The 25998-nt window shown below is 33.6% G+C and overlaps 2 protein-coding genes across 3 annotated transcripts in view; both read left to right on the plus strand.

The window, feature by feature from the left end:
* LOC125658859 (sideroflexin-5-like) overlaps positions 1-11577 on the plus strand; it is a 23516-nt gene extending 11939 nt beyond the window's left edge. Inside the window, exons 6-12 of the mRNA XM_048890295.2 lie at positions 2856-2966; positions 5085-5150; positions 7357-7447; positions 7569-7684; positions 8917-9002; positions 9138-9255; positions 11316-11577. Coding sequence (XP_048746252.2) covers positions 2856-2966; positions 5085-5150; positions 7357-7447; positions 7569-7684; positions 8917-9002; positions 9138-9255; positions 11316-11393 — 666 coding nt within the window. The 3' untranslated portion in view covers positions 11394-11577. The remainder of the gene's footprint in view (positions 1-2855; positions 2967-5084; positions 5151-7356; positions 7448-7568; positions 7685-8916; positions 9003-9137; positions 9256-11315) is intronic.
* Positions 11578-16143: 4566 nt separating this feature from the next.
* LOC125658863 (homeobox protein EMX2-like) overlaps positions 16144-25998 on the plus strand; it is a 31544-nt gene continuing 21689 nt past the window's right edge. The window contains exon 1 of one of the 2 annotated variants that reach the window (XM_048890299.2): positions 16144-16847. In XM_048890299.2, coding sequence (XP_048746256.2) covers positions 16394-16847 — 454 coding nt within the window. In that variant the 5' untranslated portion in view covers positions 16144-16393. The remainder of the gene's footprint in view (positions 16848-25998) is intronic. The other variant, XM_056148666.1, reaches the window with a different exon arrangement.

Consider the following 25998-nt stretch of genomic DNA (forward strand, 5'->3'; position numbering starts at 1 on the left):
AGCAGGAAGACCTCTACCAAAATAACCAAAATTGTAAATTTCATGATCCCCTGGGTAGGGGTTCTGACCCCAAGGTGGGGCCAAATTTGTTATATAGTGTTTATGTGTAAAACACTTAAATAACATCTTCTTTAGTGCTTTTGATACTAAATTGAAACTAAATGGATAGAGCAGGTAGTCTTACCAAGATTGTAAATTTGATTTTCTCCAGAGTAAGGGTTTTGACCCCAGGGTGGGGCCAAACTTAGTATATATATATAGTATTTATGTGTAAGTTTGCTGATACTGTATAAAATCTAAATGCATACTTAGAAATAGCAGAAAAGGATGTACAAAAACTGGTGAATTTCACAACCCAGGGTTATGACTTTAGGATGAGTCCAAATTAGTCATATATTTTGATGTTTTAATGTTAATAAACCTATTATTTAAAGCCTTTCATCAGTGTATGCACTTTTGAGGGCAGTGAAGTTTTAAGAACACATCTTGTTTCATACTGTTGCTGAACATTAGAATTTAGCTTAGATATTCAGAACAGGAAATTTTTTCTAGATTTCATAGCCCATGGAAGTAGTGATACTTTTTCACTAGTAATCAGGTGACTGATAAGGCCTGTGGGCCTCTTGTTATGTTAAGAGAATTGTTACTTTCAAATGTTGAATTGTGTATATGCATGTATATTACGGAAGTCAATAGAGTGCCGGGGTATAGAGTTAATATTCATATTTAACTGGTGGTCGCCACTTAATTTATATGATGGCCACCCCTTCATTTACCGGTAACTGGTGGTAGTCACTTATTATCTGGCAGCCACCACATATTATCTGTCAGCCACCACTTATTTATCTGGTGGCCGCCAGATAGATTAACTGTTGGTCGCCATATAAATATGAATTAACTGGTGGTCGCCACTTAATTTATATGGCTGCTGCCAGCTATTCAACTCCTCTCTCTCTCTCTCTCTCTCTCTCTCTGTAGAAATGAAAGAGGTGCAATCCCTGTAACCTCCCTCTCCAATACTTACTAGTAATATGTATGTGACATACAATTTGAGCATTATTGTTTGTCGATTATGCTATTAACACTTACTAGTAATATGTATGTGATATACAATATTGTTTGTCGATTGTGCTATTAATTTACAAAGTTATAGAATAGGATAGAATAAAATTCTTTATTTCCAAATTAGGGCCTCATTGGACATGCCATACAACACTTATGATTTCACTTATATATGCACATATTATGAGAACAGACAGGATAAGCTCTTGTTCAGATTCTATAACATAAAATGTCACATGAATTTTTGTTGTTTAAACTTGTGATAAGTTAAGTTTATAACATTGAGTCTTTAAGTGATGAATATGACTTAAGTTTAATATGTTGTAATGGACAAAGCTGCAAGGAATTGGGCTCAAATATGATAAGGTACATGCTATGTCCTGAAGTACTGACAAAGACATCAACTGTATCTTAAGTGAATAAATTTATGCACATACATATGAAAGGTGAAGATAATGAACAGTGATCAATCTCATAACACCTATAAGCAATAAAAAATTGAGAGTTGGGCAAACATGGACCCCTGGACACACCAGAGGTGGGATCAGGTGCCTAGGAGGAGTAAGCATCCCCTGTGTGTACAAACAAATACAACAAGAAGCAACAAGAGCTGGTGCTAGAGGTGCTTAAAGCAACATTCCATCACCACATACTGTATATATGTCTTGAAAAAAGTAGAGTAATGCATATACATTCATATGAATGTTCATGATATCAAATGTTGACAGATTCACGCACGAGAAAATCTTCATGTGTACTTTTAAAGATATACCATTGCAGGCACATAGAACCAGGGGGCTGACCCTCCATTTTTTAACAACGTTTATTTTCCATTATTTTCACATGCAAACTAAGTTATTCTCACATGTAGAATAAGATTAATTAGTGGATTGGCCCCCACCCCACTCTTTTTGGTGGTAGTAATGAATGGTAAAAATGTATTAATGAATAAACTGATGAATTGATTGAAGGATGAACAGAGCCCCCTCCCTCCAATTTAGGAGTATGAAGTTTTGGCAAAAGAGAAATTTTTAGGTTCCTTTTCTGCTTTTCCTACTGTCCCTACACTTTGAAAAACGATGCTATGTGTCTGTGTTCTATTATAAATCTTTCAGAAATAATCACTCAGCAGTATGAATTAAATTGTTTTTGAAATTGGCAGCTGCCATGTATGAATTAATTAAGTGGTGGTCACCAGATAAATTAAGTGGCGTCTGCCACATAGATGAAGTGGTGCCTGCCAGTTAAATGAATATCAATTCTGAACCGTGGCACCTATCAGCTTCCATAGATTGATTTCTTCATTGGATACTGTATATTTTACTGATCATGCTGATAACACCCACATATTCATAGTGTTTTATATATATATATATATATATATATATATAAGATAAGATATATATATATATATATATATATATATATATATATATATAGCACAAAAACCCAACACCCTACTTTCTTGAAGTGTCGACGCGGGTTGCGTCAAAAATTTGAGTTTTAAATAACCAACAATGTTGTGGCCTTTTCAGTGCTTTTATATATATGGTCAAACCTCGTTATCTCGAACTAGGTGTGACCAAGTAAAACCCTTGAGGATTTAAGATATTGAGGGTAAAAAAATTAAAGAATAAGTTGTTGGGACTTCCGAATCACTTTGACATATCCATGGTATTCAAAATATCAGTGTTCAAAGTTTAACTGTATATATATATTAAAATGTAGATATATATATATATACATAGAGAGAGAGAGAGAGAGATGTACAATGACTTTTGATATATCGGTAGGTTGTTGGACTATTATTACCCAATCAGACGATTGCCACCACCGTGTTTTGGCAGTGGATAAATCAGAGCCACAATGCCTGTGTTAACTATTCCAACAGAAATGCCACATCGGTACGTATTCTGGTTACATTTCTATTCTGGGACATTTAAAAGTTTTACTGTGTTAACTATGCCATCAGAAACGCTACATCAGTGCATATTCTAGTTACATACATTTTTATTCTGGGACATTTAAAACTTTTACCGAATGTTCTCTAGCCTCAGAAAATGAATATATGTTTCTTCGTCATTATATTACTTCATGGTTTTTGATGTATATGTGTATAAGTTGCACAGTTCATTTGTTGATGGTTCCTGACATTAGTATGTGTGACAACTTGTTAAACAGACGGCTAAGTAATATGTTTTGTCTGGTTCCAGGTAATGTAGTCCATATGTAAGTGTCTGTGATCCTGTGTGGTTTTCTCTTCTTTATATGTTAGTTCATTTACACAAAGAAATTATTTATTTCTTTTCTTGAGTTTATTTGTTTGTCACAATATAGATATAGAATAGTATTCTTTCGTTTACTACTGATAAATTTAATTATATTGGTTGCATCCAATTCTGTGTTGCATGTTTTTAAAATGAGATAGAAAGGTGAAGATAACAGTGATCAATCTCATAACTCTTATAAGTAATACAAAATAGAGAGGTGGGCAAACACAGACCCCTGGACAGAGGTGGGATCATTTGGTTGTCCAGTCTCGTGAAACCTAAATGATTTACAATACAATCTGTGATAAATGGAACTAAATACTTATTCTAAGCAGGTTTGAACCTGAGTTTTGTAGTATTTCCTTTCAATTTCTATATTGAAGTGGAATTATGAAATAAAATTATAAACAGGGGTTATCAGGTTTGTTACTGGACTAAGTGTGTTAAACTTGACCTTTCTTGACATAAGCTTGACCTTCTCAACCTTGATATTTACTTTTAATTTATTTACATACACTTGTTTATTGTAACACTATACATTAGATTGATACATGTACTTACACAGTGACATCTTTTAACATGGACTAATGGTAAGATGAGTTGAATTGCCATAAACGATTTATCTATGATAATGAAGACTCTCAATGAAATTATTATTTGCATTGGTTATATTGTTATTATTCGTATTCCTTAACTGTTTCAAACTTCCTATGCTTTTCTTATAAAACAAATTGTCAGAAATGTTTTGATTATAATGACAGAAAGGGATAGAAATACAACAAATTTATGACGGAGAAAACAATCCCACATTAAGTCCCCTGAAACATTCAGATGAGAGTGTGTAATTCTTCTTGTGTTGCGTTCTCCACTGTTTGACACTGTGTTTTCTGTAAACTCTTCAGTGATGTCTCTCTGAAACGACTTAATGTAGTATCGAACTTCTGAAACGACTTACAAATGTAATGTAGTATCGAACTTCTGAAATGACTTAATGTAGTATCGAACTTCTGAAACGACTTAATGTAGTATCGAACTTCTGAAACGACTTAATGTAGTATCGAACTTCTGAAGGTTAAGTACCAAACAGAGACATAGAATTTCTTCGAAACTGAAATATTTTGTTTTAAGAAACAAAACCTCATACTGTACAGGGTGGAAAAGAAATCTATCCTGTCATTTTTGGTCCATATTGTTTCAAATATAGGGTATCAGACCTAAATTAGAAGACTGTGAGATTAAACATCCATGATCAGAAGATGATATATAGAGAGATTTTACAAAAATACTTTTTATAAAGCCAACCTTCATGAACGAGTAAAAAAGAACTAGAAGTTTAAAATACATTAATAATTCATTCTCAATGGTACTTCTAATACTTTGTAAACCTACAACATTCTTATCCAATAAAATTTCTTCTAGATCATTTATATACATGGAAAATACACATAGTAAAAGAATTTCTTCGTCTTACTCAGACATTACATATGTACAACTGAACTGTTCAAATATTATTTGTATACATCATTTTATAGTACCGTGCACCTACATGTACCATTGTGTTGATGTTACTCACATATTAAACATTTTTTCACTAATATTATCAGTCTCTAGAAATTGGATCAGCTATTATTGAAGGATCAAAGTTTATTTGGTATATTATGTGCAATATTTAAACTGGCTTATTGTAAAATCAAAAAGAGTCTGAAAGAATGCTGCAAATATTCCTTCACCACAAGGTTTATTCTCTTACAGCCCACACCTATGAGTCGCTTTCTTCTGGGATATACAGGGGCAGTAACCACAGCTGTATCTATTGCTGTAAGTATACATATGTAGAACGGTAGACGGCCATTTTACTTTGTGTTGTATGGAAGACGTATTAAAAGCTGAAATAGCAAAGAATTTCAACAAAAGGCCCATGGGCCACATTGCTCACCAGAATCACCTTGGTCCTGTCATTGTTCAGCTGTTGTAAAACTTTGATACCCAATTATGGCCCCACCCTACACCTGGGGACCTGATTTTCACAAACTTGATTCTGCACTATGTCAGGAAGTTGGCACATAAATTTTAAATTCCCTGGCTCAGTGGTTCTTGAGAAGACTATTTTTAAGATTTTCCCTATATATTTGTATGTAAAACTTTGATCCCCTAAATTATGGTCCCACCCTGCCTCCGGGGGGGGGGGGGGGGGGGGGGGGCTGGTTGTGATTTTAACAAAATTGAATCTGCAAGTTATATCAGGAAGCTTTCATGGAAATTTGTATTTTTCTGGCTGAGTGGTTATTCGGAAGAATATTTTTAAATGACCCCATTCTATTTTTGTATTTCCGTGATTATCTCCCCTTTGACGGGGGCATTGCCCTTTATTTGAACAAACTCACATCCCCTTTACCCAAGAATGATTTGTACCAAGTTTGATTGAAATTGGTCCAGTGGTTCTGGAAAAGATGAAAATGTGAAAAGTTTACGGACAGACGGACGGACAGACGACAGACAAAAGGTGATCAGGATAGCTCACTCGAGCTTGCATCTCAGTTGAGCTAAAAAAAAAAAAAAAAAGTAGTTAGAAGTAGTAGTAGTTTTATTCAGGCAGAACAATCATTTTTGTATAAAACATCATCAAAATATAAACAAATAAATATATACACATGTCAATTGTATTAAATTAGCATACCAGATGTTATCACAGTCACTTTATCACAGTATTGTCATCACATACAAGATATCATCACTGCTGCATTATGTACATATATCACAGTATACCAAGGATAACCCATTAAAGCAAAAAATACTTATTTCCATAATAAAAATATATCTATGTCAATAAATAAATTACAATTGGATGACATGGACAGTAATGTGTAAAATATTTTGGTAAATAAATGATGTAGTGTGGCCTGAATAGAGTAATGTGCAATTAAAAACTTAAAATGAATAATAAAACGTGAATGAGGTTCAATTTCTATATAGGTATATACAAACTCCCTATTTTCCCTTTGGCGTGCTTATTGTGCAAGATGTGTTTTAACTAATGATTTGAAATTTACTTTATTATTATAACGGACTTAACTTCAAATGGTAAAGAATTCCAGTCTATAATAGCATGGTACATGTAGTAAAAATTGAAACTATTATATAAGCCCCCACCCTTATAACCATGGAATTAAAATTGGAACCCGCTCTAGTAACATTGTTGTTTCTGACAAAATGCCCATGCAAGTATCTTAGTGCAAGGTCATGAAAAATATTAAAAACATGATTAAGACGCAGTTGTACATGTCTAACTCTATCAGCTACACACAGAGTGTGTTAAATGAGTCAAATATTTGGCAATTTATAGTGGCTCTAGGGCCTAGATTTTGAATGAACCTGATTGTTTTGTTTTGAAGCACCTGTAATTTCTTTTGCAAGGATATAGATAAACCTGCATACCATGCAGATGAGCAGTAATCAAAGTAGCATTCAATAAGTGCAGATGCTAATGTTGACCTTGACCTTCTATTTAGCCAAGCTCATTTCTGTACAGGAATTTTAACCGTGAGTTGACCTTGGTCATAATCTCATTCACACTGATATTACATTTCAAAAACTTATCAATAGATAACCCTAAATATTTGACCTGATCACTTGCTTTGATGACATGATTATGACACTTGACTTCAAACTGACCTTCGTTAGAAAGCTTGCGACTAGGGCCGAACAGGATACATTCAGTTTTTCCGAGATGAAGTGACAACTTGTTGTCTACTAGCCAATCAGAGCAATTTTCTAGGACTTTGCCAAGTTTCATTGAAATGACCATTGGATCTCTGTGTGAATACAGGATTGTACTGTCGTCTGCATATAAGATCAACTTGCAGTCTTCATCAACGCTAGTTGACATGTCATTGACATAACATAAAGATAATAATGGGCCTAAAATACTCCCTTAGGGTACCCCACATGTAGTTTCTTGTGAGAATTGAAAAACAAAAAGAAAAAGATTTGAAAATAGCTGATATTGAATAATCTTCTTTTTTAGGTTAGCTTAAATGTATTAATTAAGAAGGCAAATAAATTTAGTCCTGCAACGAAGCTCTTAATCCAGAAGTTTGTACCTTTCCCCGCAGTAGGTATGCATGCTGTGTTGTTCTATGTGTGTGCTATTTTAGGTGTACAATTATTGTAATATAGATTAGTACTAATCGTACACACTCTAACATTATGGATTCTGAACATGATTTATCCCACCAGCTTGTGCTAGCACCTGTAATCTCCTGCTGATGAGGAACTCTGAGCTGACAACAGGTATAGAGATTGAGGATCACAATGGAAACGTTATTGGCAAGTCCCAAGTAGCCGCTAGGAAGGTAAACAGACAAAAATAAGACTCACCATTATTGTCTAATTCTGACCATACTTTAAAACTACAGTGCAAATAATAAAACTTGTGGAATAAACACATTTTGAGTACTATTTAGTGAATTATAGTTTAAAGATGAAAATTCACAATGTATATTCGATTTAGCAATAAAAAGCTGTACGATCTATTCCACAACTTCGTATATTAAGGCTGTTTTCAGTATTCACTGTCCTTAGTTTTACAATGTTGTGGAGACAGTTTTGGTCGGCACATGCGGCATGCGCAGCGTGGTTTCTGTTTGGATAACAACGTTTTGAACGTTGACATTCATGGACAGTGTAAAAATTCACAAACTTTGAATATAAATGGAAAAAAAAATGAAAATCTAGAATAAGCTAATTGAGGATGGTTTTAGTTCTTCTCGTATTTATTAGAAGAGATGGTGCATTTGTTTAAGGAATGAGTTTGATATTTGGGTACATTATATGATATAACCCGGTTTTGGTCAGTTTACACTATATAATCCGCGAAGCGTTGCCGAAGCGTAACGGAATCATCCGAGGATTGCCGATTGAGCTGTGAAGGTAGTCATCTTGGTTCTACGGCGCATGTAATTTAGGCATATTTATCAAATTTAAAAACGTACTTATTGAAGGTGAAGTTTGTTACGAACTTCATAACAGGAAATATCTGTAGGCTACGCATGTAAATCATATTTTGCTGCCTTTTAAAGGACTTCGAAGTGAACAAGGCAAAATTTATAAATGTTTGATATATTCAACATCATACAGAGAATGTATTAATTTTTACCACTGTGATTTGAGTATTGCAGCATTATATCTTGCTTGAAATCCAGAAAAAAATCGGTTTGATTCTCAGTAGTACAATGTACGATGTATTTTATTGTACACGTCGACTTTCTATTTCTTTTCTATTCTCTGCTGGAGACAAGCTTTATTTCTTTTTTTAAAAAGAATGAACCGAGGGATGCTTTACTTCGCTGATGTTTCTACCGAACACCACAGTCCCCTATAGTTTAGGTTCTATATATCCCATCTTAGTATTATTAAAGATAGAAAACCCCACGACCCACATGCTTATGGTGCATATTTTCTATTTTGTCTTACTTATCGCAAGAATCCGATATTAAGTAAGAAAAGAATCTTCATTTTCCTTTCTGGTTGATGAAAAAGAACTATTTACATGTTTAAAATGGGTTTTTTTCTCTTAATTGTGTAGGCCTTAACAGAGACCGCCATTACTAGAATGCTAATGCCTGCGCCTATTCTTGTGATACCACCACTGATAATGTCTATGCTTGAAAAGTAAGTCAATTTACAACAACATTACATATCGCTAATTATAAACAATGTAAAATCTCTCTCCTTTTTATTGTTGCAAATTAATGATAAAAATCATTGTAGCCAGGAGTTACTCCTCTTTGATCTGTAATTTTGCAGAACGGTGCTTCTGAAAAGATATCCTCGTGTACATTTACCAATCCACGCCACGATCGTCACTGCCTGCTTTGGACTAGCTCTTCCTGTTGCTATAGCGATATTTCCTCAGTACTCAAAGGTATATTGGATGTGATTGATGATAAAAGGTGTAAACATCCTGTAGATGACACAGGTTAAAAAGCAGTTGAAAATTTAAGAAAAAAATGATGGATCGTGGAAAAAGATGTGTGAATTAGTTTGAATTTGCCGTTTAAAAGGCTTTAGTGGAGAAACAGTTTTTCTGATTTCCATCCAAAAACTCGGACACACTGATGGGCTACATACTGATATCCATTGATTTACAATATACATTGAAAAATATGTAATGCCTTTCAATCTCAAAATTTTGATACTGTAATACATTGCATAATAGAATTAGACAAATTAAAAGATAACTGATATCTCATCCTTTGACGTTCTGTATTTCAGTATGACATGTTAGTCTTGAAAATCAATGATGAAGTACTGCCTTTATTACATGTACTTTATAAACATATAATCTTAATCATCAGATGTTGTCCGCCATCGGTTTACTTTCATTTCAATTAATATATAATTTGGTAATCCAGTTAAGGATTGAATTTGCATGTATCACAATACCTGGAATTTCTGTCCATGGATGTTATGAAATGCTCTTTTTTTCCTTTTGATGTATATTTTACGTGTCTGGTTTCTTGTTGCCATCGTTTTGTGTACGGATTCTGAAGATCATCCAGGCACGCACTGGTTTAAGTATCTAATGCCAATGTGCGTGTGTGTGCAAGTGTGTGTTTGTCATGTGGGTTTGTTTTTAAATCTTATATCACTGCAATGTTGAAGACATTTTTTGTAATGTTATCAAGAAAATTTTCGTTTGTGTGCAAATTGAACCATTTCTTAGAAATAGTCCATTAATCTTTAGGCAAATTGTGGGTTAATGATTAGATAAGATAAAAACAAAAGGAATCTGAAGATTGATAGCCAAAATACCAAAACCACATAGTCAACTTGAAGCTTGTAGAATTTCTAAATTAAACCTACATAAAATTGACAGCTAAATAGCTTATCAGTGCTGTTAACTTTGTTTTCACAAGTGCAAGAGACGAATGTTTACGAAGAAACATGTGTATTTCCATCAGATAAAGACAAGATCATTTCACTTTTGATTAAGAAAGACAAACTTTTGACACCTTTGAAGGAACCAATTTATCCGCTAAGACTATAACTGTCTCCTCCAATTGGTATAATGAGGACCTTAACAGGACGATGGAAAAACAATTAGCAATATTTGCTGGGTCGTCCCTCATAAAACGCGGTGCCCGACCGAGAAGAGGTTTGTCTTATCACACGCATCACTAGTAACACCAAGACAGTCAACATCTGCAGAAGCCAATTGGCCCCCTAAGATGTGATTATGATTTATTAAGCGTTTTGTAATTGGCAAATTAGCTGAAGCATGATGTGTGTCAAAGATAGGATGAAGCAGTAGAAATATGAAAGGAATACTATTGTTTCGGTTTGAACTCTATTATGGTGCGTCGTCTGTCGTCCTTCTTCTCGGCGATTGTAAATCATTGTTTTCTTGAGGTACTCGTTAGTTGTTTCTGTTGGCAGGGTGACTCTCAATTTGGAGCTAGGAACAGAGATGAATAAGCAAATACTCAGCATAATGTGGTGTATTTCTACCACTAATTATTATTTATTCTCTGTGGTTTACAGGCGATGATCGTGTAATTGGTCTGTGGTGTTGATAAGCCTAATTGATCAGATTCTTACAATAATGACTTTTTCTCCGCGATGATGTAAATTTACACATTTACATGTATTATAAAACAGAATGTACGTTATGGATGTAGATTTCCCACCTTTTATCACAATTGTTACCTAATCTCTTTCTCTAATTGAAGAATGTTTAAATATATGAATTGTATGATACTTGTAGAGGTATACGTGATGACTACAGGTTATAAAACACTTTTACCATATCTGGTGTACCCCTACATCTGATTTCAGACTATATTAAGAAGAGACTCAAAGAACCACCTTAGTCTTCTTGCATGTTATGAAATCTTCTCCGCAACTTAATACATATAATATGATTTTATAGCATCCTTTGTATTTCCAAGCTTACAGACACCAATGCTTGGTTTTATATTGTAGATTTCTACAAGCAGTTTGGAACCAGAAATCCAAAAGCTGACCAGTGAGAAAACATTAATTTACAACAAAGGACTTTGAGTTATATGTCCCATCGATACTATAAACCATGTCATTGCATCGAATACGGTAGCTGTTCCCTTGCGGCTTTTGTTGTGACATTATAATTATAAACAGAGTTCCTGTTGGATATGAATATAATTTATATTTATAGAATTTGATGAACTGTTTTGAATTTTATATGCATATTACGTATACTCGGATACTGAGTTTTCATCATTTTTCGTTTAATACCAGTGTTCGTTATTGTCATCGTTGTGCCAGACCACGTGGTCAATGACATTCAGTGTTTGCTCAAAGGGAAACCACATACAGTAGATCCCCACGTGATTTAGTTCCCCCACACGCGGTGTCTCAGCGGTTAGAGAATTCGCTTCGTGACCAGGAAGTGGTAGATTTGAGCCCCGCTCATACCTTGCCGTCGTCAAACTATATACATAAAAATAGTGATTTCTTCTTTGACAAAAGCTTGGTAGAGTGGCTCATTAAAGAACTCTTCACTAGTACGACCCAAAACGCCATGTGTAGATCAAAAACCCAACACCGGTGTTGACGTCTTGGCGAGTGAAAAATCTCAGTTGGACGGAAAAGAAACTAAAGAAACCCTACGAAATTGTTTCTTTCTTTTTGATAATTTCACAAAATTTGATGTTCACGAAGAGTAATGACTCAACAGTATTTAATCTTATTCATTGCTAGATGATTACAATATGATTTTGAAAGCATGTCTATAGTATAATTACATTGGCAAGTTACCATTTTGTGAGTTAATTTGTCTCTAAACTTTCCCATCTTGTCGCAAATAGCTTAAAATGACTTCGTATCATAGCACCCACGTCATGAAACATTACTGTAGAACAGTTAAATCTAGTGTGGGTAATTCATAACTTTCCGACCTCAGCCTTTTTGCAGACATGTTGACATCAATCAGAATAACTGTGGATGGAAGTGACGTTCTTGTCTTAAAAATATATTTCAAGTTAACTATTCTATGAACGTTACAAGTCACGTGACTAAAATCTGTGTGTTTACTTGGCCTACAATTTACAGTGGAAACTCGGCTACGTCGCTGTTCTTAAATACAAATATGGAGATGATTTTTTTAATAATACCTAAAGAGCTCCTTGGGAAACAACAAGTATTTTAGAACATTTTGAACAAAGTTTCAAGAGAGGTTTTTCTGATGCTGGTATGGTACTTGGAGAACTATAATGTGCACGTTTCGAATCTGTGGTGTCCATGAAAAACAACATGACTAATATTCGGTTGATGTGTATCCAAGGTAACGGGGATATGTCAGCAGCTGGAGGTGTGAAATATCCACAAGCGGCAATGAATAGGTCGTCAAATACACAGATGCATTTTTGATGACGTGATTTGCGGCACTGTTCCATGCGAGCCACCGTGTCTGACATCTGAAGATAACTCGAGTACTTCGTTAGAGTTAAGTAATGACTGCAGGTGTCTACGAGTTTAAACGACTCTATGTGCGACGTGTGTGGTTAGATATCTTTTTTTTTTCTTGATTATGTTTTTTTCCTGCAGTAGTAATTTGCACAAAGTACAACCGGTTTCTATCCTCCGTGTTGGCGTCCTTTCTGTTTATTGTCACGTGACATGCTATGGTTCACGAGATACTGGAAATAAGTGGTCCACTAAAATAACTGTAGAGACCACAATAATACATGTGTATAGAATGTAACTTGATTTACAATTTTTTTCAAACATTCCACTAGTACTGACCTAGCGCTTGGGGGCGCTATATAGAAAGTTATACCTTCTGTGTGTAACGTACAGTGTTGTAATATTTAAAGCAAAACCTCTGGTGAACCTTTGAAAGCGTGAACTATAGAGCAGTTTCATTGTAAGATGGTCACTGCTAATTATATTAGATATTTATATGACAATTTAATTGGGTATAACCCTCCTGTATGACCACGTGGGTATTTGTATTCTTATTTGGTTATGAAATTTACAATGATTAGATTATGCTGTATTGTGAATACTTAGTAGTCATTTATTGATATAATTGTTTTATATTCTTAACCCGGATGATGGTTTTTGCCATTGGGGCTCTTCTAAGTAGTGTTACGAATTTCTTTGTCGAATTATTTGTAAGGTCATTTTAGGGGAGAGAGAAATCTGCACAATGAAAAGATCAACAATTTCTTTTTTCTGAGAGCAATTTGTATCGTGCCTATATCCTGACACGCAGAAGTCGGACATCATTGTTTGCAATAAAATGACTAACAAAGTGGGTCTTAAATTTTCAATTAGATTATGCTAAGTAATTTAAAAAATGTTTTGCCTTTGGAAAATCTATTCTTATGTAAACACATAAAAGGTCGTTGCATTCAAGTTTGAAGACGGATAGAAACCCAAGAAATGGGATCTTGTAGGGAAATAGCTGGTACCATTAAACCAAAGCACCAATGAAATTGTAGAAAAATGGGGAAATTTTGGCAAAAAATGATTTAAATTATTTCCAAAGAATGCCATTGCTGCATGGTTGTATTTCAATTTGAAGTTATTACCAGCAAATTTATGGACAGAGTTCAAAAGATTCCAGCAAGAAACGGCGACATGTTGAAATGTTAATTTGGTAATTTAAAAGGAATATCTTTTAACGTGCCAACATATCACACACGATGCTCACGACACTACACACCATCTGACAATATATATCGGGGATGATAACAATTATTTTCATATTTTCTTGGCAATATCTACCAAATGAAATTTGAGTAAGCATGTACGTTCACGCAATGCAGGTACTATCACTGAGGTTTGAGCACCAGTTATGAATTCACTCACTGCATGGTCAACTGAAATTATATTTTGAAAGGAGAATGTTTGACAAAGATAATCTATCGTAGCAAATTTGTTTTAACAAATTATGGAAATTTCAATGTATTATATATACATTTTGTATTTACGAATTTTAGCTTGGACAATATTGAAAAAAAAAATTCATATTGCTCAAACTAATGATATACAACACATCCTGGAGAGGTCATAATTAATGGAAAGTAATTTATTTATTTAATGAATTTTTGGTTTGTAAGAAATGTTAAAATGTTGTAAGAAATGTTAAAATTAATCTTATTTGAAATCGCCGAGAGATAAACTTGAAATTTGTGTGGGACTTTGAATTAGATGCAGAAAGTGGATGGCTAAAATTTTATCCACTTACCTGTACAGATGTACTATAAAACAAATATCTCAATTATTCTGCATTTTGTTGTTTAATCGTTGTAACATCAGATCTGATCAACATCTTCGGAATCGGTTAAAAGATTTGATGATGTTAAGTTATCTGCCAAAATGATTAAGTGAAAATGGTTACAACTTGATAAACCTAAATAAAAATCATATTTATTATAAGATAATTTTTAAAAAAAAAAAAAAGTAAAAAACAAACAAAAAAAACCATAATGAAAGCCGGAAAGATTTAGTTATTTCTGATTTCTCCTGCGGAATCTGATGACGTTGGACAGTGTTGAAAAAATAGATAAATAAATTTCAGTAGATTACAAATATGAATTATTTTTTAATTTAATTGTTTAGGTAGCAGAAAATATATTGCGGCAAGTTATTTTTAAGGCATGGATATGATGATAGATTTAAAATCTGTGTAAGTATTGTATGTGACGCAAACGGTGGCAAAGAAAGTGCTAGTAACTTTTACTGTTTTTTTCTTTCAGTGTGGTACCAAGGCAACATTAACCAAATTAATAATATTCAAAGTAGAAAAATGCAAGATTTTTTCAAAACATAATAATATTGCCTGATTGTAAATTTTGAATTTAATGGGTGACAGTGAATACAAAATTTACACTATGACACTATTTGCAACGCTTTATTGCCTATCGGCAATGATTTAAGACTTGCATGTATATTTAAAGAAATTTTCTTGGTTGTCACTGTGCATACATACTGATACATGTATGATACTTGCACCCTTGATGTATTTGAATCTCTGAAATTAATGACAGATGTGGTTAATTCCTTCTCTTTACGAGCATTCCTCAGTTGTCTTTGCTGCACCGATGGTTGTCCGGTGATTACTTGAATATGTTGAATGAGTTTAGAGTGTCCCTGGTATTTCCCTTTGGTAATTGATAGTTAAAGAAGTCGTTTTAAATACACATGATATTTCTGTCAAATGTGCAATTAACAGTTCACTAAATTATCTTATCTCGAATATTTTTATAAAATGTATTCCTGATTATTTTTTTTCTATCAAGAATTTACTCTCATTGATACAAGAAAATACTAATAAAAATCATAATAATAGGTTTAATATCCATTTCGGCATTCGATATAAATTTGTTACTAGGGGTCTTGATCCTAAATTAAGTACAATTTCAATTTAATTAGAATTTTGTTTTCCTTTCGCAGTTGGCAATTCTATTACAGACGGAATCGGGCACCTTGTCAATTTACATTTTAATTCAAAGGGCAATTCCCTTCTACAAATGTCCGTATCAGTTCTCGCTGTAAACACGTGTTACTGCTGACTAATCCTTTCAGTCGGCTTTGCCATTAAATATGATTTTTCATCTATCACGATGGCAATATTGTACTTGATATTGATGTTTTATTTTTTGACTTCATAGTTTAATATGATTTGGTGACCCGCCATCTGACGGCAGGTAGCGCAATGACCCGGATAGACGCGTAAGTGATAAATCGTCCAATCACTGTCCACAATTTTACGATCCATTGAATGTCTTTTGAAAAGCAAGTTGACAGGATTACGCCCCTTGCCACCTTTAAATGGTTTCCAAAAGGCGAAAATTACAAATGCACCGAGAGCTCCGTGGTTTGCTATTATTTACGATACTTATTTGTATCTCGAAACAATTAACAATACTTAGTTCGATTTCATAAATTAAAAGTGAAACTTCGTAATTATGATTTCTTGATAACTATCTTCTTAAGCTGCAATGTAATACATCAATATTCTGGAAACGCAATCGAACAAAATACAGGAGTTAGAAACTTTTCTTAATTTTCAAATGTTGCCAATTTCTAAACAAACATCTAATGGATTCTCAATCGATGCTATCATCAATACGGGTAGATGTGATTCCACGAGAGAAAGCTCGTCTCAATCTAAGAGTGAAATCGACAATCAACGACCGAATTTGGGAACTCGGAACGAACTTTCCGCCATTAGTGGTAGAATTCCGCCTCTACACCCGGCTCTTCCTCACCATGTTCGGAATCTACTGTTGGGAGACACGGGCACGCTACATCCGGACTTGATTCACCTGGGCCAGTCTCCTTGGTCCCCACACAGGTCCGCATTGCCATCCATATCCTCTTTGTCACATGCTTTTCCACCACACGCCTTACCTCATTTGAATTCAGTTTTACCAGGACTATGGCCTCAAGTATCGGACCAAATGCACTTAATGAATCCTTGGGTGGTGGCCAGAGGGACGCAGTCGGTGCTGGGTCTTCCATTTGGTAAGATTTCTTCTTTACCTCGTGTACAAGTATTGTTTAGCTTGCCTTTGAATTGTGGTGTTTCGAAAACAAAATATTTACATTAATGATTTGAACACAAATTTAATTTCTATTTCATTGAGAAATCATAAAGAAAATTCAAAGTTATTTAATTTTTTTATTATATATATTTTTATTCAATTTTTGTATAATCAACATATTAAAAATAAATATGTAATATGGCAATTACTTTCTATTTACTCAAATGTGCAGGTGACAATATGGATAATCATAATGAAACTTATGTTTTATACAGAATCTGTAAATTATTTTCAACTATTAAAGAATTAATAATATTGCTTAATTCGCAGAAGTGTAATAACACAGAAAAATGGTACATATCGGACATAAAACACACACCATGAACTAGAGCATGGCGGAAATGAAAAACAAAATACAAATATTTGGTCTGGCCAGACTTCAAATCTAAGTATCGTAATTCAATTTTTAAACACATTCAAAATAACTACTTAAGATTGTGATATATTTTGAATTGATACAGTATAGACAGTATTTTAACATTGTAAATCAAAATTACTCCTTTTTACGATATTTAAAGCCAAATTGAGTAAAATTTAACAATAATTGTCTAAATCTACATATAGTGATACTTGCAAAAAATGTTATCTTTCTGTCGGCCTGTTTCACATTTCGACAGTGATTGCAAGTACACGGGGAGAAAATAGAAAAAAAATGGACAAAGTCTATTTGCATGAAGCTTTCTCGAGTTCATTACCTTCCATGTGTCCCCATCATGTTTACAGAAAGTGTATGTACACCGACTTAGAAAATCTTTACACAAATATTGACATCAGTTTTATGACCATGTTTTTGATTTTTTGAGGTAATATTTGTCCTTCGTTGAAATTTGTTTTCGGATTACACGTACATGTTTTTTCCCAAAAGGATATCCGTTAAATATAATTGCGCAACATATACAAAAATAAGAAATAAGACATTTCTCAGTCAGCATTCGCGTCATTTTTTTGCTTGATCAATGTCGTATAATTTCTGGCTGAAATCTACACCGTTTTAGAACTTGTAACTTTTGCGAAACCTCCCCGAGAACTATTGTATTTTATAAAAAGGGCCACGTCTAATGTACCCAACTCGACGGAATATCAATTGTACCTACAAAGTAATAGTAAAATAAGAGATATGTGGTAAGGTATTTTGTTAAGGCAGAAAAATGTATTCGCCATGTTTTGACGGTACGGCAGTGTTTTGGGGGAGACATTTAAGTCGAACTTGATACCCAAACACTCTCTTAAGTGAAATCTTAGAGGACTGATCCGAACAGTTAACATGACTTCAGACAATGTAAGGTGGTATTTACTAAAACAATTAGATTGAAAATGATGTGCTAAAGCGGCTAATGCATTTCAAACTTTTGAAAATGTATATATTTCTTCCGTCTCGTCGTGTGTGGCTGTCGTCGATCGGAAATACTACCGCGATTATTGGGTCATTGTCTCTGAAGAGTTAAAACTTTCATTGGCACCATCTAGGGACGAAAACTGATAGAATCTTGGTAGAGTGGCACCATAGGAAGACTCGAAGAACAAAAACGTTATACACCGTCCGAGACTAAGTGACCAGGACGGACTTTGTCTTATTGTGTGTGGCTTTTCCCACCAAATTTATCTTTTCTGTACAAAGAATAATCGACGAATGACAATTTATGTAATTTTCGTCTCTATCGTTAGAGATATTTGTGCTGTTTAGCGCCTGATCGATTCATATCAGTATTCGTGTATTTTTTCGCTGTTGGGGACCATATTTATTTTACCACAGTATAACGAGAAACCCATCACATGGATATAATTATCTTGAGTTTTTAGCAAATATCATATTTTGAAGAAAAACTTCAAAGTGATAATATTGGTAACCAAGTTTGAATTTACCTAATGAACTCGCTAATTCAATTTAATTTGCTATAATTATATGTATTTATATTTGTTGAAAAATAGATTTGATTTCATGAACATGACAAAACATATATATCCGAAGAACTAGAGATGTGCTACATTTGTATTTTTAATACTGTTAAGATGACACAATCAACAACTTCTTTCTAATACAAGAAATTAAATTATTTTGCAATTTTCAGAACTTAAAAATTATATAATACATATACACATTCCATTCTGACTAAATATTTTATATCTTGTGTTACAATGCCGAGTTCAAGGTTGCTGTGATCGAGGTGGTATGATGATTATCAATGAAATAAATGGTAGAATTTCAAAGTTTGGATTGTTTACAATATTTTTGTTTGTAGTAAATGAAACTGTAAAGGACGTGCGGTTCAAAATTGTTCAATGTATAGAAGATGAACATAATCATACGACTAAATGACAGATTCCCACGTTCAGTTAATCTTTATAATTTATCAGTTTCCTTGAATATATTCTTTTCATGAATTTTTGTTTTTGCTTTGTGTTTCGAAGTTGACAATTTCTTCAAAGACAAATTAATATTATTTAATGATATATTACTTTTGCATGAGAAGACAACCTTACATTAACATCCTGTCTGTTTATTTTTAATTCGAAGATAGAAAACTACAATATGCTCGTAAATATATGCACATTTTACTCTACCCTAATTCAAATCATTAAAAAATATATATACTCTTTGGAAGCAACGGTATAATTGCTAAATGTAAGCGAAATGGGATAACTAATAGTGTGAATAATCCGGATTAAGTTGGGAGATAAAACAATCACAGGATTTCTATACGTGTTCTCCTTTAAAGAATGATTAATGACGTGCGACTTTACGAGACCTGGAACAAATGGGTTTGTTATCCCAAAAGGGCATGTACATTATTAATAATTTCATAATCTTGAAGGTCTACTGTAATAAATCATTGCACTTCATTTCCAAAAGGACACTGTATTTAAGTTGCTTTAAAGTTCACAGTGTTTAGACATACTTATAATCCAAGAGACAAATGATACAATCGACATTTCAAATATTAATAATTATGGAAAGGGTGTGTCTTCATTTTTGTTTTAATTTAGGATATTTGTTTGGGGTTTTTTTGTAAATAAGAAAGAAAAACGATCCATCTGAATGTAAAGTGTGAATTGAGCTATATTTAAAGCTTTCGTCTTTCTAATGTAATATTACAACAACTAACTGGCTTCGTAAGAAAAACGCTTGTACATTTATACGTCAGCATCACTTCCCAGAAGATCGTCAACCATGAGATTGCAAGCGTATTTTGTATTGAGCTCAAGACTGTATAATATATCGATTATTCTTTTATAACTCCTAGTAATAATGATATAGTAATACTGATATTATAGTAATACTGATATTATAGTAATACTGATATTATAGTAATAATGATATTATAGTAATAATGATAGCATAAACATCTCAAGGAGCGAAGAAGGTAGTCGCTATTCTCGTATCAAAATAAAAACATCGAACAGCGAACACACATGTACCATGCAGCATTGGATGTTTCAAATGATTACGAGATTTTAATTGAAGGGTAAATTACAACAAAGTTGATTAAGATTTATCAAAATGTTCCATCTTTCTGACTACCTATAGTATCATGGCCCAAGAGCCATTAAGATACCTTATCGAACATTAATATAATTACAATGCTGTTATATCATGTACAAATCATATCAATTACCTTGATTGCCAGTTCACACCACGTAATTAATATAAAGGGACGACCTATGCTGCGATTAGCAAAGATAAGGCAATTTCAAAACCAACATCACTTGTCAAAATAATTGCAATCCTTTTTGGCGATGATTCCATACATCCGTGGTAGTGATAATGAATTTCTTATTCATCAAAAACATTAATTTGTTTCGCGACAATAGCGTTTGAAACTTTGAAAAAACGCAATATACTGTATACACCATTATTTTCGCTGGTTGTTATTTTGACGCTTTCTTGTCTAAATTAGATTTGTTGTAATTCACAGTTTTGTATTCATTCTAAGGATACCATTATCATTATTGTAATCTTCCAAATATACAGGGATTCCATTAGTGTAATCTTCCACACATTGTATATTGTAATGATCCAAACTTACAGAGAAATCGTTATTGTAATCTTACAAACATTGTACAATATATATTAAAGACTAGACTTTTTAACATCATAGACAGTAACTGTTGCTTCTTTAACAAAAATGGAAAACGGAAATATTACTATCTAGTGATCAGTCATCCAAAAATTACTTTGTTAAACACTGCTCTGATTCCACGCACACATAATCTGAAGTTGAAATAAAAAATATGCTACAGTTTCTCATTGACAATATCTTTGTGGTCTTTGGTGATCAAGTCTTCCAACAGTCTGTTTGAATTTCCATGGGCATGAATTGTGCTCCTTTGTTAACTTACCTGTTTTTATATTCATATGAAGCAGAACTTATTCAGAAACTTCTATGTGAAAAGAAACAAATCTCTTGCTGTGACCTTCAATTCGGCGTTTAGATATATTGACAGCGTTTTATCTATTAACAATAATAATTTTCATGCATATGTCGATTCGATATATCCCTAAGAGCTCGAAATAAAAGACACCACAGAGTCGTTCACTTTTGCTTCATACATAGATATTGTATAGAAAATACTTGTAAATATTGACGGCAAACTAACAACTGAACTTTATGACAAACGGGATGATTTCAGGTTTTCCATCGTCAATTTCCACATTTATGTAGCAATATGCCATTATCACCTGCATATGGTTTTTATCTCTCTCAAATGATTCAATACTCAAGAGTTTGTTCTGGGTATGGTCAGTTTTTAAATCGAGGCAAGCTACTGACAAACACGGTGATGGTTCAGAGTTTTCAACAGTCTCGTTTAAAGTCAGCATTTTGCAAATTCTGTTGTCGTTATAACGATTAGTTTGCCAATACAACCTATCATTGGGTCAAATGCTGTCTGACGTATTTCATACCGATTGTCAGACCGTTCGTGGCACACTGATTTTGACTACGGATAACTCCTTTTACCTGATCAAGATATATGGCTCATGGCGGGTGTGACCGGTCGACAGGGGATGCTTCCTCCTCCTAGGCAACTGATCCCACTTCTGGTGTGTTCAGGGGTCCGTGTTTGCCCAACTCTCTATTTTGTATTGCTTATGGGATTTATGAAATTGATCACTGTTCGTTATATTCGCCTTTCACATTGTACTGCTGCAAACAGAGAAATCATTACTGTAATCTTACAAACATTGTATATTGTACTGCTCCAAACTTAGTTTCAAACACAGGGACTTCACATTTATAATTGTCCATACATACAGGGACCTCATCATTGTATCTCCCTAGTTTGTTTGTTTGTTTCACATCCCTAGTTTGTTTGTTTGTTTCACATCCCTAGTTTTGTTTGTTTGTTTCACATCCCTAGTTTGTTTGTTTGTTTCACATCCCTAATTTTGTTTGTTTGTTTCACATCCCTAGTTTTGTTTGTTTGTTTCACATCCCTAGTTTTGTTTGTTTGTTTCACATCCCTAGTTTGTTTGTTTGTTTCACATCCCTAGTTTTGTTTGTTTGTTTCACATCCCTAGTTTTGTTTGTTTGTTTCACATCCCTAGTTTGTTTGTTTGTTTCACATCCCTAGTTTTGTTTGTTTGTTTCACATCCCTAGTTTTGTTTGTTTGTTTCACATCCCTAGTTTTGTTTGTTTGTTTCACATCCCTAGTTTTGTTTGTTTGTTTCACATCCCTAGTTTTGTTTGTTTGTTTCACATCCCTAGTTTTGTTTGTTTGTTTCACATCCCTAGTTTTGTTTGTTTGTTTCACATCCCTAGTTTTGTTTGTTTGTTTCACATCCCTAGTTTTGTTTGTTTGTTTGTTTCACATCCCTAGTTTTGTTTGTTTGTTTCACATCCCTAGTTTTGTTTGTTTGTTTCACATCCCTAGTTTTGTTTGTTTGTTTCACATCCCTAGTTTTGTTTGTTTGTTTCACATCCCTAGTTTGTTTGTTTGCTTCAAATCTTTCACTCTTAATGAGACGTCACCAGCTGTAGGTGAAATACCACAAATGTAGGCCTATTATATATATGCTCAACGGTCAGGGTCTTACCAAGACGCGGAACTTCCGATTTAAGGTCATATTCGAAAAAGCCGTGCCTTTCATTTCTAATGCCGGGGGCCTGGCGAAACGTGCTAGTTTTGATCAAGGAAATCGAAACTATAATATTGGGCTTTTTATGATGAACCAATGCAAACTTGGATCCATAACAGACGAGCTTTAATTTCAACTTAAGTGTATAGTGGTACAAAATTCAAGGGAAGCCTTAATATTACATTCTCTCATCAGAAGGCGCGTTACGCAAAGCGGAGACATTGCACCGGAATCGTGCGCAGAAATAGATGCACCGTACGCATAAGGACGCAGCTAGTCAAAGAACGTGCTCGTATTAAAAGCTGAATTGTAAAAGCTATAAAAATCAAATGTGGATTGCACTAGATTGGGTTTTTTCTGATTTTATATAATGTTTTGTGAAGGGGTCTACATTTTCTATTTATTATACAACGATAATATTATGTCTGTTGTCGTCATCAATAATCCACAAAATGTGGAAGAAATATACTTTTTAGATTATTATTAGTATACGTTTAAATAATTGTAATTTTTGCGATTAAATTGTCGAGGATTTCGTGTCTACAGTACTAACGGCTACTCTCGAAGCAGAAAAAAAATATATTGTAATTAGTTTATTCAATTAATACATTTACATGCAACAATAAGATAATTACATAGTTATCATAAAGGAGTCTAAAAATATTCGTATATCCATAAGCCAAGAAAAATAGTGATCTCGAAATGAATTGACACTGCAGTAGTGTAGGTATTCAGCCTTTCACTACCTCAGTATTTTGGGATTTGGATCGTATATAATTCAAGATAAATTGTGTGTGTATGTCGTGTTGTCATGGCAATGAAGAAATATTCCAATGCATACTTTTTAAAAATGTCATGTTTATGAGATACCTTAATACCAAGTTTATCAAATGTTCAAACTTATTTATTTTTCAGTTAGCGTCATACATAATACATCCATGAGAAACTCAAAATGATCTGATGATGAAATAGTTTTTAATGAGTAGCAGGCACAACTGAATGTAGTGCCCAGATGCAATAAAATCTATCTACGTATCTAATTAATTAATTTGGATACCACCTTTACATCATCGTAGAGGCTTCTTTTTCCCGTTCGCTTTTGGAGCACATTCGTTCTCCGATTTTTTTTTTTCATATCACCACAAATCAGATAATCTGGAATGGTCTCCACTCGATGTCCGTATGATGGCATGATTCAAGTTCTACACGTAGTTATATTGAACCATGATGCGGCAACCATTTCACTTTCATTTCTTATCTAACCTGTAACTTAATGTCATAGGATACCCAATATTTTGATCCTACCAGATGAAGTAGATTTTTGCAGTGTTTCTGTGGGATTTTCCATTACTTGATGAAATCACAGTGTAGATCTGTCGTTGATACATGACATGTACCAACAAAAATACATTTTTAAAAGATTTCAATTTGTGGGTAATTCTTTTCCATTGATGTTTTTCAAGTAATAATGAAAATACAAAAATAAAGGTGGTTTCATGGGAATATTTAGTGTTAAATACGGGTTTAAGCAATATTAAAGGAATTACAAATATTTTACAAAATTTTATAACACTTTTGGGGGATATCCCATGTCCTTAATCCTTATAGTAAAGTTAGCTTTTGAGACGCGAAAGATGTAGCAATGCAATTAATACTTCAAAATTTATTGTATTAGACCAACTATATTATATATTTATTTCGAAACCCTATCCATTTGAATTTCTAAGTCAATTCAAATTTTTAAGGGTTGTAAAAAGCACTAAGTTTTGTGGTGGAAGGATTTTTTTTAACCAAAAGCTTTAGATTCGCATATTTTTGTCACTTCTGTTTCATATAAAATTTTGTCAATGTTTATAATCCCTTGACATGTATTTCAATCTTGTAAATTATAACGCATGAAGACTTGGAACTAGAATATTGTACCTTGATGAATTTGATAGATGCATGTATATTTTCCCAAACAGAATATTGATTCTTAAAACGTCTTTGATATTAATGAAGCCAAAATATTGAACGAGAATTTAGTTTATCTGCCACTAATTCAAACAGTCGAAGGCAGAACATTGAACTTATGTGCAAATGTTAAAGCTGGCAATACTGGACTGATCTTTTAAACTCTGTTCGATTTTTGCGTATATTGAGTGCAAATCAAAACGTCATTATTTATTTTAAGCCTACTAGTATATTAAATATTTCCATATCTATATTGTTAGAATGCATGGGTATACCTTGATCCAATATAATGGTTGATTTGTATTGCTTATAGTGTGTTGACACCAACAGACAAAGCAAGTTTATACAAATAAATCAAAAGTTGATTTTAAATGTCAATAGGTCAAGTTTAACAAAGTGTTGCTCAATAACAAGCACCATGACCCCCAATTTTCTTTTTGCGTTTTAAAAATTCTCTTTCAATGCAGAAATTACGTGCATAACTCCAAAAGATTGGCAGTGCTACAAAACTCGGGTTCGAACCTCTTAAAGGCTCAGTCTAACGATTTTTCACGGCGTATTCATATATATAGCGTGGATCTGTTTACTTTGTTCTAACGAAATTCTTAAACATCTTCATTGGATCTGTAAAATATTATGGATAATTAAACTTATATAAAAAAATATTACACAGGACTTGCACATCTGTTTCTGTAAGGTGTTGCAGGTTAATGCGATTACTTTCAAAATGGCCTGCATAATTGACTTGCATTGATTATTAGCGCACATAACGCATTGTACGGCATAGATCTGGCAATCCAGTGCCATTCTTCAACTTCTTCCATTAAATCTCACCTTTCGATCCTACAAATATAAAAATGTCTTAAATGACATCATTTCAATTCATAGAAAAGAAATGGTTAAGCCCAATAACTTGGTATCACCTCAATCCCTTGTACACAGGAAATTGAATATAACCTCAAAGAATGGATGGGTGGGTATACCTTAATCCTGATTCTCCTAGGCCTTTTCCATTCAACGGTTCCTTTTTTTAAGTGTCAA

Source organism: Ostrea edulis, chromosome 9, assembly GCF_947568905.1.
Source record: "Ostrea edulis chromosome 9, xbOstEdul1.1, whole genome shotgun sequence".
NCBI classification, from domain to species: Eukaryota; Metazoa; Mollusca; class Bivalvia; order Ostreida; family Ostreidae; genus Ostrea; species Ostrea edulis.